General features: G+C 47.0%; 2 protein-coding genes across 7 annotated transcripts in view; both read left to right on the forward strand.

Annotated features, from left to right (window-relative positions):
• Window positions 1–6912, forward strand: part of LOC135819645 (uncharacterized) — an 84149-nt gene extending 77237 nt beyond the window's left edge. For 5 of the 6 annotated variants that reach the window (XM_065332891.1, XM_065332889.1, XM_065332892.1 and 2 more), the window contains exons 5-7: window positions 2092–2249; window positions 3312–3486; window positions 5823–6912. In XM_065332891.1, the coding sequence (XP_065188963.1) occupies window positions 2092–2249; window positions 3312–3485 (332 nt within the window). In that variant the 3' untranslated portion in view covers window position 3486; window positions 5823–6912. The remainder of the gene's footprint in view (window positions 1–2091; window positions 2250–3311; window positions 3487–5822) is intronic. The other variant, XR_010553947.1, reaches the window with a different exon arrangement.
• A 1415-nt stretch (window positions 6913–8327) lies between these two features.
• On the forward strand, window positions 8328–13128 carry LOC135819659 (mucin-19-like). The gene is made up of 3 exons (XM_065332909.1): window positions 8328–9094; window positions 10390–10457; window positions 11971–13128. The coding sequence occupies exons 1-3, from the start codon at window positions 8641–8643 to the stop codon at window positions 12094–12096; spliced, it is 648 nt and encodes a 215-aa protein (XP_065188981.1). The 5' UTR covers window positions 8328–8640; the 3' UTR covers window positions 12097–13128.
• Window positions 13129–13202: the final 74 nt, after the last annotated feature.

The following is a 13202-nucleotide window of genomic DNA, read 5'->3' on the forward strand; positions in this document are numbered from 1 at the left end:
GGAATAAAGGAGGAACGCTGCATCGCAGCCTTTTCGGACCAAAACCAGTCGACTCAGCGTCCAAAAGACTACAACATATGGGCCAATCGCGGTCATCCGTGCTTTTATAAGAACGAAATGGCGCTTTTAGTGACATTTTGCATACAAATCCCCATCTAGTAGGGCGCAGTCACCCAGTTTCGGTGGAAGTGCGCGAGTTCGATTGGGATTCAAGTAGGAAGGGAGCGTCTCAGCTTCCTCGTACCAAGACCATTCGACTCAGCACCCCGAAGACTACAACTGGTGAAATTTTTATTTTTGCCTTAACTTCCCCTTTAAATACAAAACGTAATACAGAGATCCCTGCATGATAATGCTATTGCTAGTGAGCGTTGAGAATGAGCGAGAATCGTTACCTGAGGTTCGCGTGAACCGGTCAGTTTTAGGAAATCCGTTATATTTGCAGCTCGTTAGAATAATGGCTTTTACAGTGTGTTAGGCGTGGCTGTCGGTCGTCGTGGTCACAGACCCATAGGACAGGTCTACCCTTGTTAAGGCCACACGTTTTTATTTCTATGTTTCTCGTCACCCGCGCGCATACGAGCCAGGAGTCTGGAAGAAAAAAAAGAAGAAAAAAACTGTGCTGCACTGACTGTGCATGTGGGGACCAGCACACTCATGCACATGTACATAATGTGGCCTGGCCTGCGCGACACATAATGCAAGGACGGCATTTTTTGTGCGCAATCTAGCTGCACATGCACAGATTGCGATAGAAGCTCCTACCACATACTAGTTGCTAACTATGGATGCTATTTTGCATGGTGTATTGGTGGATTTTAGTGTGAACAAAGGTCTAATAAACATTTTCATTTTTCGATCATTTTTTATTTTTTCCACCTCTCGCATACGTTTTTAGATTTTCAGGTGACGAGAAACATAGAAATAAAAACGTGTGGCCAAATAGACAAATCAGATGACTTCAACAATTGTGTCTTGTAACGAGTATGGCCTACTACGTGTATCAGGACGCGCATGTCTGTATACGACTATTAGCAAGAGTACATAACCCCCTAGCAAGAGTACATAACCCCCTAGCAAGAGTACATAACCCCCTAGCAAGAGTACATATCCCCCTAGCAAGAGTACATAACCCCCTAGCAAGAGTACATAACCCCCTAGCAAGAGTACATAACCCCCACCCCCAGAGTGTGCAACGCCTGATCCAGCTCTGCATAGGGTCTTGGTCGAGCGTAGTCGGATCTTCTGATGTCGTGCGAACACTCCATACCAGCGCAAGGCCGGGCGCCGTTATTTTTGGTCCGAGATTCCCCGCGACTCCCCCCCGGATTCCCCTCAGATGTGCACGGTATTATGACGCAAAGATCCGATTACGCCCGACCAAGACCCTATGCAGCGCTGGATCATCAGGCGTTGCACACTCTGGGGGTGGGGGTTATGTACTCTTGCTATTAGGCACGATTCGTCAGGGGATTTTGGATGACTGTCTACTCATAAATTTTGTCTTGTACCCAGTGTGGTCATGTGACTAACAATGGTAGACATGTAGTGGGAGTGGGGGGTCTACATTGCATATACTGAATTGTAATATCAACCTCATCAGGCTTTTGTTAGAAAAGCAGCGTGGCAATCCCAATAGATGAGGTCTGAGCAGTGAGAGCGCAACACAGATACGTGTTGTGGACGTGCGGCTCTGTGTGTGTGTGTGCGTGTGGAGCCTGTGGCGAAGCCCCCCATCTGTGGTACTTGTACGCGCAGTTTTCGACAGCCATGAATGTAACGCTATTCACGCTTACGCTGAGTCTGACATTCCCCGCCCGGTGGACAACACGCCTCCTCGTTTGCCCCTTTACTGGGCCACATAGCCAGTCATGGCAGTGGAAGAAGGAAGGAAGGTGTGCGTGGGTGTAGGCGTGCATGATGGTATGTGTGTGTGTGGGGGGGGGGGGGGGGGGGGGGTGGAGGGTGGGAGAGGAGATACATGTTTACATTGACATAATAGTACAGAAGAGCAGCTTGAGTGAATGCCTGTGTGTGTGTGTGTGTGTGAAGTGCTGATTGTTTTCGTTTGCTTTTGTACTATCTTCACAGCACTTCGGAAGTGGGTGGACTTCAAGGCCATCAGCATCCTTGAGCGGCGGGAGAGGCTGAAACGCATCTGCAATGTTGTGGCCGGGACCTCCCAACGTGTGTATGGTGTTGGACTGCACCTTTTGGCAGCGGAATTCCCGGCCGGCGGTCCGGACGCGGTGTGTTCTCTTTTGGGTTATGTCAGTGTGTTGATTTCAAGGGTTGATGAAATCTATACAGTCATATCGATAAACACTCACATAACTTAGGTATTCAAACAGCAGCAACGCAGAAACAACTACGGTCAAATCAGGGTGTGAGGACCGTCACTAGCTGCTCTCCAGGTGTTGTGGTATCCGTAATCTGAGAAGCTCACTGGGGCTGTTGTAATTCATGATTGGCTGCCGCGAAGGCGGACAGTGCTGCAGTGTTGCAGTGAGTGGGCTGCACAAGATGCCGGTCGGATACGGGATGAGCCCGCTAACTGTGTGTAAGCGAGGCTGCAGAGGCGGAAGTGCTGGTGGGAGAGATCGCCGGTGGCTGTTTGACTGCATGAGCACAGGGCATGGTGTGGCCAAGCCACTGTAAGTCTACACATTTTCCGCGTGTATAAATTTCGGCCTCGCTGGGCTAAAACGCCTTTCGGCCACATTTAAATTTCGACCTGTACTGCTGCTGCTTGTATACACTGTCACACTGAACCTTGCAAGACAAAATTTTCGGCTGGAACAAATTTTCGGCCAAAAATGCCCCGGGTGGAAAATAGCTGAACAAAAGACATGCGCCGAATATTAGTCGACTTCCAGTATGCAACGAAGGCAGTGCGCCGCACACTGGCTCACACTGAGTAGCCACAGTTGCATGGTCTTGATTATGGGTGCTTTCTTACTCATCTCAAGTCGGGTTTTCATGTGTTACTAGAGAGGTGAAGATGCACGCTATTTCCAACGTAACGCACAATGTCACTCCGAATTTGGCATAAAACTCCAAATTTCGATGTGAGCTGTGCAGGTCACTCGCGTTGTTTTTCGACGTGCGAGCCAAATAGCGTGAGCTGAACTTTCGCATCACGTCAGAAATAACGTGCATATTTAAAACCTCTCTATTGATTCTCGCCTTGATCCAAGAGGGTGGTGGCGTTCCTGCGGATGCGGAAAACTGGGCCTTTGGCCGAGTCTCACGCGAACCGTGAAATTTTTTTTTATTTTTTTTTATTTTTTATTGATTCTCGCAACCTGCAGGCAATCAATAACAAAGCCTATCCGGGGAAAAGCCCGTTTGAGTTGTTCGACGCAGTGACAGAACTGTGGGGCATTCATTACGAGCACATGAGCGGCCGGGACCTGCATCAAGCTGTGAAGAGTGCGATTGGGAGTGGAACGGCGAAGGACGTCGAGGAATTCTGCATTCTCTGAAGTGAGTGATCATTCGCCAGCTGGTGCGTTTTGATTTGTTTCTACCAGGGCGGCTGGTGTGTCTTGAACCCCACTCCCCCTACCCCGAGCTAAACGATATTATAAATGATATTGCCAGAACAAGTGCTTTTACAGAAAGACGAAGACCATGATGAAGGCGAGCGACGCATTGTTGCAAAATGCTGAATCATGGATTAGAGTGCTGCATGAAATAGCACACTGAACACTAGAAGACTGTACAGTCAACTTTGCGAATAACGACACTCGGCGGCGGGGCATCAGAAAAGTGTCCTTATACGTGAAGTGTCCTTATACTGTAAAAGCCATATATAGAACGAAGTGCTACTCTAAGTTAACGAGTTAACGAGGAGAAATCTGTCGTTATACAGAAATCGATACATATACTGTCCTATTGAGCGTTGAGAATGAGTGAGAATTGTTATCTTTGGTACACGTAAACTAGTCAATTTTGGGAAATCGTTATATATGCGCCTCGTTAGAATAATGGCTTTTACAGTATCCGAAGTCCCATTTGAATGTATGTAAACCCGTATTTTGTATAGAATGACATGCATATCGAAATGAAGCTCTTTTCATGTTCTATGTCAATGTGTACTTTATTTTCACGTTACAAATGAAAGGAATTACAAAGCCACTATGCAAGGGAGATAGATTGAAAAATTAGCCTTTTGGAGCCATCTACAGGGACATGTACAATACGCACATGTACATGTATGATGATTTCTGTATATCGTGTACATATACAACTACATGACATTATAGCTGTGCTGATCACTCCAACTATTTTGAAGCAAAATAAAAATTAAAGCACCCCCCCCCCCCCTTGGCTGCATCTTCTTGCATGTGTGCCTTTATCTTTCCGGATGGGTTCTGGTACTTCTGCATGACAGGTACTTGAAATAGCTGTCAAAAGCCCAGAAAGTCGTTATTCAAGCAGTTAATAATGACCTCGGGGCACTAAAAGCATGCTGCTATTCGCGAATTGTTGTAATTCAGATAGTCGTTGTATCCCAAGTTAAATGTATACAGTAAGATGGGACTTTGCTCTGGGCATGGAAATTCTGTCCGTATTCGCGAATTGTCGTTATATCCGCAGTCGTTATTAGCGAATTGTCATTATATCCGCAGTCGTTATTAGCGAAGTTGACTGCACACAAAAGGGGGGGGGGGGAGGGGGATAAAACAGCCATGCAACAGTAAAGTCCGTTTGTACATACGTACAGAACGTGCAAAGACACGCACAAGGAGAAAGCGTGCCACAAACAACGCAACGTGCTAGCGGAACGAGAAGAGAGCACTTCAAGCATGGCGATACAAACGAAACGATGCCATGCAGGACCGGGAAGAGCAATGGCGTGCGAATATGATGATACGCGCGATGATGATGTCGCATTCCGTCACTCCATGGCTATGTTCTGCGAATAATACATCATCAGTTGATGAACATCGGCGAAGTCACGGACTCGCGCTACCGACTCGTACTGCATACTTATTCGAAAAGCTGGTGACTCGCGCTCGTATACTTGTGTGACGTCCTGTCCTGTGTTTGAAAATCTCTCTAGCTGCACAACAGTACATTAAAACATGCTCTGCAAGCAATTTTAAATTTAGGGGTGAAACGGTTACCCTTTAAGGTTGCAAACGGCTACGTGGCTTAACGGGCGGGTTATCGGGTACCCTTTAGCAGCCAATAGTAACAGTTACTATACAATAGCCTTCCGCAATTCGTGCCAGGAGGACATGCGATGTCATGCAATTCACAGCAAGTGCACTACATTGCAACAAGCGCAGCATACACACTTACTGTGCTACATGCAAAACAGTCCAAATTGTCATATGTAGCAGGATCGAACCCACAACAACATATTCAAACTGTATATCGAACTGTACGACAGTAGAATCCAGCTAATAACACCGTACCGTACCGTCGTACACGACTAGCGGGTACTCGTTGGCTAACGGATCAGCCGTTAAACAGACGGGTACCCGGGTACCCGAATCACCCCTTTCACCACTCGTTTTAATACCCATCTACTCCTGTATACAAAGTTCATCTCTGTGATCTCACAGATCTGACCTGTTCTGGGCAAATTATGACGTCATTATGATGTCACTGATTTTAGTGAAACTTCCATCTGCTGTGACCATGCTAAATCCGAAACAGAAGCCCTGACCAACCCGAGACTGTCGCCAGCAGTATCAGGGCATTTTTTAATGATAGTGTGAAGTCTTGATTTTTGGGTGAACTTCCCCTTTACTGTGTGTGTGTTTTTGTCTTTTGGAATTTGATGTGTCATGTCCCTACCACCGCTTCAGGTGTTTGAAGTCGGCAATCACTCTGCTTGTGCTTCGAGTCATGCAGTCGTCGTCCTGCCAACGTTGGCACCCATTATCACTGCGCTGCAAGTTGTCCGGAAGCGGAGGTGATCCTGCGTGGCCCACATTATCACTGCGCTGCAAGTGGTCCGGAAGCGGAGGTGATCCTGCGTGGCCCACACTGCCAAGCACACTCATACAGTGTTACTCAATGAAATCCGGTCGCGTCACTCTAGTTTGCGCCTTGCATCATTTCTCAGCCCAGTGTTCGCAGGTCTGGGGCCGCGCAACGCCCGGCGTGTACCTGAGTGATGCGACTGGATTTCATTGAGCAACACTTTATAATATTATCTCCTGATTCTCCTCTTACTGACAGTAACTCTTAGAATAGCTTGAACTGTCCACTTCTCCACATTGCGCTCTTGATTTTGGCCCACATTCACAAACACCATACTCCATAGCGAGGAAGTTAGTTCCGTTCTTGGATAGATGCTCCCTATCCTCCAGACAGCTGTTTCGCTCATTGAGAGTTAGAATAGCACTAAATAATCTAGCCAGAAGGAAATAGATTCTGGCTAACACTATTGAGATGTTGATGATGTATGGCGATGACTGTGCCACTTAGTATCATTATTTCTATTGCACTTGAATAGTTTGCAGGCAACCTGCCTACACTCAAGAGAGCACTGCATTTCACACAAATCCATTAGAAGTATCGTTTCAACGTTTCGGTCTTCATGATCATCATCAGGAATGAAGTGGACATGGAAAAAACATCTATTCAAGTGCAATGATGAAGCTGTGTGAAGCGTCCTTCAAAAATTTTGAAATTTTTATTTTCATTTAATAGTTCTATTGCTGTTCTAACTGGGATTTACTGGGTGTTAGAGGCCGTCATGAGTTCCTTCCGGAAGGGGCGCGAAAAATTTCTTTTACTTTTTAAACTTGATATCTTCACGTCACATGTTTGTGTAATATCTGCTCTTCTCTTCTAAATTCTGCATCTGGTTTTCCTTGGCATTGCATAACCGGCCCTGCGACATAAGGTACACGCTTGATATAATTCTTATAAAGATATTTTTCAAATTCAGTTTGCCCTCATGCCACTATACATGTACACGTATGTGACACAGCCTATGTCATACATCATGCTGTCCCTCCAGGAAATCGCGATTCCACGGACGCAACAAATTTCGCGATTTTGGCCCAAACCCGCGATTTTCTGAAAAATCCGCGATTTCCCGCGTTTTTTGTTGTTTTCTGCACTTCTTTTGACATTTTTCTGCGCTTTTCACGCAGTATACAGTGCTTTCCATGATCCTGCTTGTAGGTTATTTCCACAGTACGCAAATAGAGATTCTAAGGATACAACAAATTTCGTGATTTGGCCCAAATCCGCAATTTTCTGCCAATAATTCCGCAAGTTCCTGGCAAGTTCCGCACTTTTCGCCGCATTTTTTGTTGTTTTCTGCCGCAATTTCTTGCGCAAGTTGTCGAGGATTTTTTCCGCAAATTCCCGCAGGGACAGATCATGTACATGCGTGTAGCCCGCATGGGGCACAGGGGGGGGGGGGGACTTGTGCATCCCCCCCAAACAAAATTCGACTTATGTTCAGCATGCACGTCATAACCATGAATGACATGCACCAGCCATCCTATGCATTTTATGTGGCTGTGCACCCCCACCCCCCTAAAAGGGAGACCAGATACGCCCGTCATGTACATGTACATGTATCATATTCATATGCGAGCATGCATGAATGGGGGGGGGGGGGGGAGCATGGCCCAAAGCGAAGCCCAACTCTCCCTCCACGCACTACTCACCCTGCAGCCTGATGACCGCTGTTGTCTCAAAAGATGCTATGATTGCTATAGCTACGCCTCCTTCAACCACATTATGTACAATCAGTGTAAGGCAACAACATTGGCATGCAGGCACTTTGGCATTGCATGCCTAGACAGGAGAGAGACAGATGGCGGTAAATGCAGTCGACTCCACTTACTTATGAATATGAGCTCGCATAGTGTATTATAGCGAACCCTTGTCCATGTCCCTGTTTGAACCCATACAAAATCGACCCTTTATAGCTAGTACTAGCGAACAGTTTTCGTTTATAACGAACCAAATCTTGTAGTACTACTAGTACTAGCACAAGTCATGTACTCACAGCACAATGTGTCTTGTTAGGAGCCGGAGTCGAGTATTTATTAATTTTATTATTTTTGTAACAACCGAGAGAGTGAGAATGAGAGATATGCATGCTGGGAGTCTAATGTCGCCATAGTGATTAGCAGCACCGGCCCGGCGCGCGGTCGGCTTGAACGAGTTACGTGTCATGATGATGTCGCACAAGCCAGGCCAGGATCAGGAGCCGCGAAAGCCCTGGCCTAGGCTTCACTCAGTTCAACTACCGGTAACTAACCCGTACTTTACTTCACAAGTAACTAGTTAGTTCAGGCACTAGAACTACATGTACTGTACTAGTAGTACTAGTAGAACTAATTACTTGTAGAAGCAGGACAGGAGTCGTTTGCAAGCTAGCTAGCTTCATTGAAACATCAATCACTGAACGAACAGTTTTAGTCGCCAGCTTCCACGGCTTCTTTCCAGGGTCCAGTTCCTCTCTAGAGCTACGCTGTGGCTCCAGGGCCTCGGCAAACAGCCAACTTACTTCTTCGCCCAAGCTTATTGCAGTAAGAAAGGCTAGGAAGTAGTTTGTAAGGAGGTGCAGTGTGTACCCGCCAGAAGTGGGGAAGCAAGGCGAAGCAACTGATTTCGGTAATCTGATAGATCACCACTTGCTGTAAGTACAAGACAATGTCACTGCCAATGGCTTCGTTGTCCATCTCGGGCAAAGCTGTTCATGGCAGGCCGCCGGGCCGCACTGCAGGCGGGCTGGGCAAGCCATTGCCGTCGACGAAAGGAAGGGCGCTCGCTAGCACCTCAAAGCAGCCAAGCAGCGGCGTGTCCACGTCCGTAGGGACTCCTAGCTGCAGCAGGGACGCCAGCAGCAGTTCTGCTCAGTCCACAGCGGCCGGTGTGGGCCGAGCACCGCAGGCCGGCGAGCCTCAGGCGTCTTGCTCTGCTTCGGCGACAGCATCGACCAGCTCTGCAACAGCGCGGTCCAGTTCGCATGACATCGGTATAGTGCGCAGACCCGGCATGGCCCCGGCGGCTGCCACAGCACCGAAACAACGAGCGGCGACCGTGACGGCACCACAGCCCAAGACCATGAAACGAGGAAAAGTCTGGAACGAGGAAGTCGAAGACGGTAAGAGACCTCGGCTTGCACAACTCATTCCTCCTCGTCCCCCATTGAAGTAATTCACTTGCATGCGATTGAGGAGGATACAGTTCTTGTATGCCAGGAAAGGAGATTGAAGGAGGTCACGGAAACGAAATGTATCTACCGTTGGGTGCTGCACCCAGTGCCCGCAGTGTCGCCAGGGCGCGGTCTAGTAGTCCTGGGAAACAGTTGCTCCGCTGCACCCATGGTTTCCTACTTACACTTACCGTCCATTCAGAAAATGATATCCTAGCTTTTGGCCATTAATGGGTCAAATTTTGAGTTTTGTCACAATTTTTTTGGCACCCCCCATGGAATGCTCTTCATTGTGTTTTTGAAGTCTATTTCTCCGAAGAGCAAGCCATAACGAGAATAGGATTTCAGCCTGGTTTTGCCCCCAAAGCACTGAATTGAGGAAAAACCATGAAAATCCAGGCCGTTCACTGCACGTGCATAACAGTACATTTGCGGGTCGAACCACAGTTGAGGCACCTTTTTGGACCCTTTTTTCAAGTTTCGAATCTCGCGGCCCGGCACTGCACAGTGTACCATAAAATCACGAAAAATCACCAAACACGGGAGCTCTCCAGAGCCAGCGCTCGTCATTTTCTGAATGGACTGTGGACCGCGCAGTACATCTAACATGGAGAGAGTGGGCAAGACTAAAACATTATTCGGATTGGGGAACTGCATGCACTGGTGCCAGAGAAACTCCAGCACATCCGCAAAGGAACTGGAATTATACTTCAATACCGGGAAGAATGCCGGGACCTGCTCTACTTCATCGTCATCTCTCACAGCAGATTATGTTGGAAATTCTCCCAGTACACTAGCATCCATCTTCAAGTCATGAGAAATGAGAAACCAGAAGCAAAACAAAAGGTTTGAGTGAGGGTCGTACTGTATCAATTTTATATATTACAACATCTCAAGATGCAATGAAAACTCCGGCCAATGTGAAGAAAGTGGGTGATAGCCAGCCATGGCGATAAAGATGAGTAAGGGTTACAAGGGAAAACGAAAGATCTAAAATCGGTATTTCGGTCCTGAAACGCCCTTTGGCACAATTGGATCTGATCAGGATCACTCAGCGCATTCAGGAACCCATTCAAGAATAGGCCCAATAATCGATTCGAGAATAGACCGAACCGGGGGACTTGAACCTGGTACCCTCCGTTTATCTACTATGATCTTAGACCAACATCACCACTATGCCTGTCAACCCGTCGAATTATCTACAATGTACACGATGTTTTGTGACCTGTCCATTTTCCCTGTAGCATACCGGTTTCAGCTGGCTGGCTTTCGCGATGCCACCGAGTATGAGCATTTTCACGGTGGAGATCTGGTAAGAGGTTTCGCTGATATGGTGCTTTGAACTTCACATAATAGTCAACAACAGCAACAACAACAATAACAATTGCCGATGGTGCCATCGTGAGAATAAAGAATTCAAACAAACAATATCTCTTATTGGCCATTGGCCATCGCGAGAATAGAGATTTGAAAAACAACAACATACGTAAGAAAGTCCATTGCTAACCACAACGAAGCTCGTACTTTTCCGCCAACTTTACTTGACACTTGACCCCAAGTCCAAGTCAAGTGGGCGGAAAAGCGAGCGCTCCAGTGTGGGGAGCAGCCAACTTTCCTATGAAAATCAACACAATTATATAATCATGGAAGTGGCTACCACATCGTATTCACAGAAAAAGTATAATGCGGAGTATAAACCTCACCTGGATTTTTTGTTACGATGTACACACATCTACCATGGTGATCACTATCAATTTGAACTGATTATATCCACAAAGAAAGATATAGGGCTTGAACGTGCTACTTCGAAGTACATGGCAACCAGGCTGGTGTCATGAGAACACTGACTTATGGATCCAATCAGTCGGATCTAGTTTTGGCTTGTGGCACGGACAACAGTAGGGCCTGCGGGCTGACCGACGATTTTTTTAGGACGCAGTAACGTCATGTGATCATCGATTGTACATACGTACGCGTACTTGCGATCTCGCTCTGATCTTGCCGTGCACGCGTGCGCGCTTGAGGGCTAGCTGTGGCCTGTGGGCCTGTGGCTCGAGTCGCGCGACCTGAAAGCACGTGCCATGATGGATTCTACATTGTGATTTGTAGTACTTGAGGGTTTTCGTCGAGTGCTTCAGATTCTTTTACTGAACGAAGTAGTTTTTCAAATTTGTCTCGCTGTTTGGTCAGCTTAGCCGCAGTGCATGCTTAGCAGCTATGGCTTCTGTCAGCGAAGTATCTGTGCCAGAAGTGCCAGTCCATCCAACCACTTCCTTCGCGTTTCCTCGGCGGGAAATTGGGAAAAAGACAGTGGTGCAGCGCTCTTGTCAGGCGTCATATTTCAAGACATGGTCTTGGTTGACCTACGATGAGCAAAGGACCAAGGAACTACAAGTTACACTATAATGTTGTAAAACGTCAGTACGGTCGGTCAGTGTCGTGCAATGTTATTGCATGAGCTGTTTAGTAACTGGTGGTGTTAGTGGACATTATAGTGTAACTTGTAGTTCCTTGGTCCTTTTTACTTTTTATAATTAGTGCTTGGCTCTCCATCCGAGTTCATTCTTGCACCATCTATTATTATGATTTTTTAGTTTTTTCCTCCATGTCGTCTCTCCCTCTCTCTGTCTCTGTCTCTCAGTCTGTCTCTCTCTCTCTCTCTCTCTCTCTCTCTCTCTCTCTCTCTCTCTCTCTCTGTCTCTCTCTCTGTCTGTCTGTCTGTCTCTCTCTCTCTCTCTCTCTCTCTCTCTCTCTCTCTCTCTCTCTCTCTCTCTCTCATCTCTCTCATCTCTCTCTCTCTCTCTCTCTCTGCATGTTCCTCTTAGCCGGATCGCTGGCCCAACGGCTTGGTGAAAGTCCTGAAGCTGAAGAGCGGCTACTTCTATTGCTATAACCGCAATCGTGAGTGTGCCCACAAGGACATCCACTGCACCAAGATCTACAGCTACTAGGTGCACGATGTACACATAAGCTGCTTGTGATCAGTCATGCATGACTTCTGCACATTGTCATCTGTGACCATGAAGGTAACAGGTGAGAGTAGTCTTCCGCTCCAGCACTCTGCTGGTCCCGTTTATAAAAAGAAGTTCACTTTCAAACATTTCCAGTACGTCGAGCCTGGCCGTCTCAATTGCAAGCCCCCTCAGTGTATGCAGGTCGACTGGAGTAGGGATTATGAAACATGTGAAGGGCAGAACTGATGCCAGACGGACGTGTGCTCAGATAGAGAGGCCTCACCTCACATGAATGTCCTCATCGGTTACTCCATGTTGGATTGTATACGCTGGTAGCGTCATGCTATTCTCGAGTACAGTGCTTTTCTTGTAGCTCTACTGTAGCCAGCATGTGTATGATATTCTCGCTCCTACTTTAGCTAGCATGTACTCGAAGTATGTGATATTCTCGCATGCAGTTACTTGCATATAAATCTAGGTCTAATGCAGCTAGCACTTTCAGTGTATAACGCTCAGCATATAGCAACGGACATCGACTTATCAATTCTTGCACTAACCCCCCCCCCCCCACCACCACCACCAGGGGGACTGCCAATACATCATAATTATAGCTGCTGCGGTTGTTTTCTTCCATCTCTGCACTTGTGATTGCTTTGGTGTGAAGGCACTGCTTGTTGATCAAGTCTTGAGACTTTCTACTTTGTATAATGTGCTGGTTTGACAAATCTTCCACTCTACGTCTTTGGCTTTTCATCTATTGTGGTGACAGTACTCATCTGTTTCACTTGATAATGCCGCACCTTTTTTTCTTCTTTTTGTTACATGTACGCAAACACTTTCTGTATGCAATTGTAAGGTGATTTCTCTCTCTTTTCTCTCTCTCTCTCTCTCTCTCTCTCTCTCTCTCTCTCTCTCTCTCTCTCTCGCTCTCACGCACGCACTCTTTCTCGCGCGCACGCACTCTCTCTCGCTCTCGTGCATGCACTCTCTCTATCTCGACCGACCGACGTAACATAATTCTCAAAGTTACCCTATACTCTTGGCTAGACCAGTGCAACGTTACCATTATGCGTGCATGTACGGTACACATCTGCACGCACACA

The sequence above is a fragment of the Sycon ciliatum genome, chromosome 6, assembly GCF_964019385.1.
Source record: "Sycon ciliatum chromosome 6, ocSycCili1.1, whole genome shotgun sequence".
Taxonomy (NCBI): domain Eukaryota; kingdom Metazoa; phylum Porifera; class Calcarea; order Leucosolenida; family Sycettidae; genus Sycon; species Sycon ciliatum.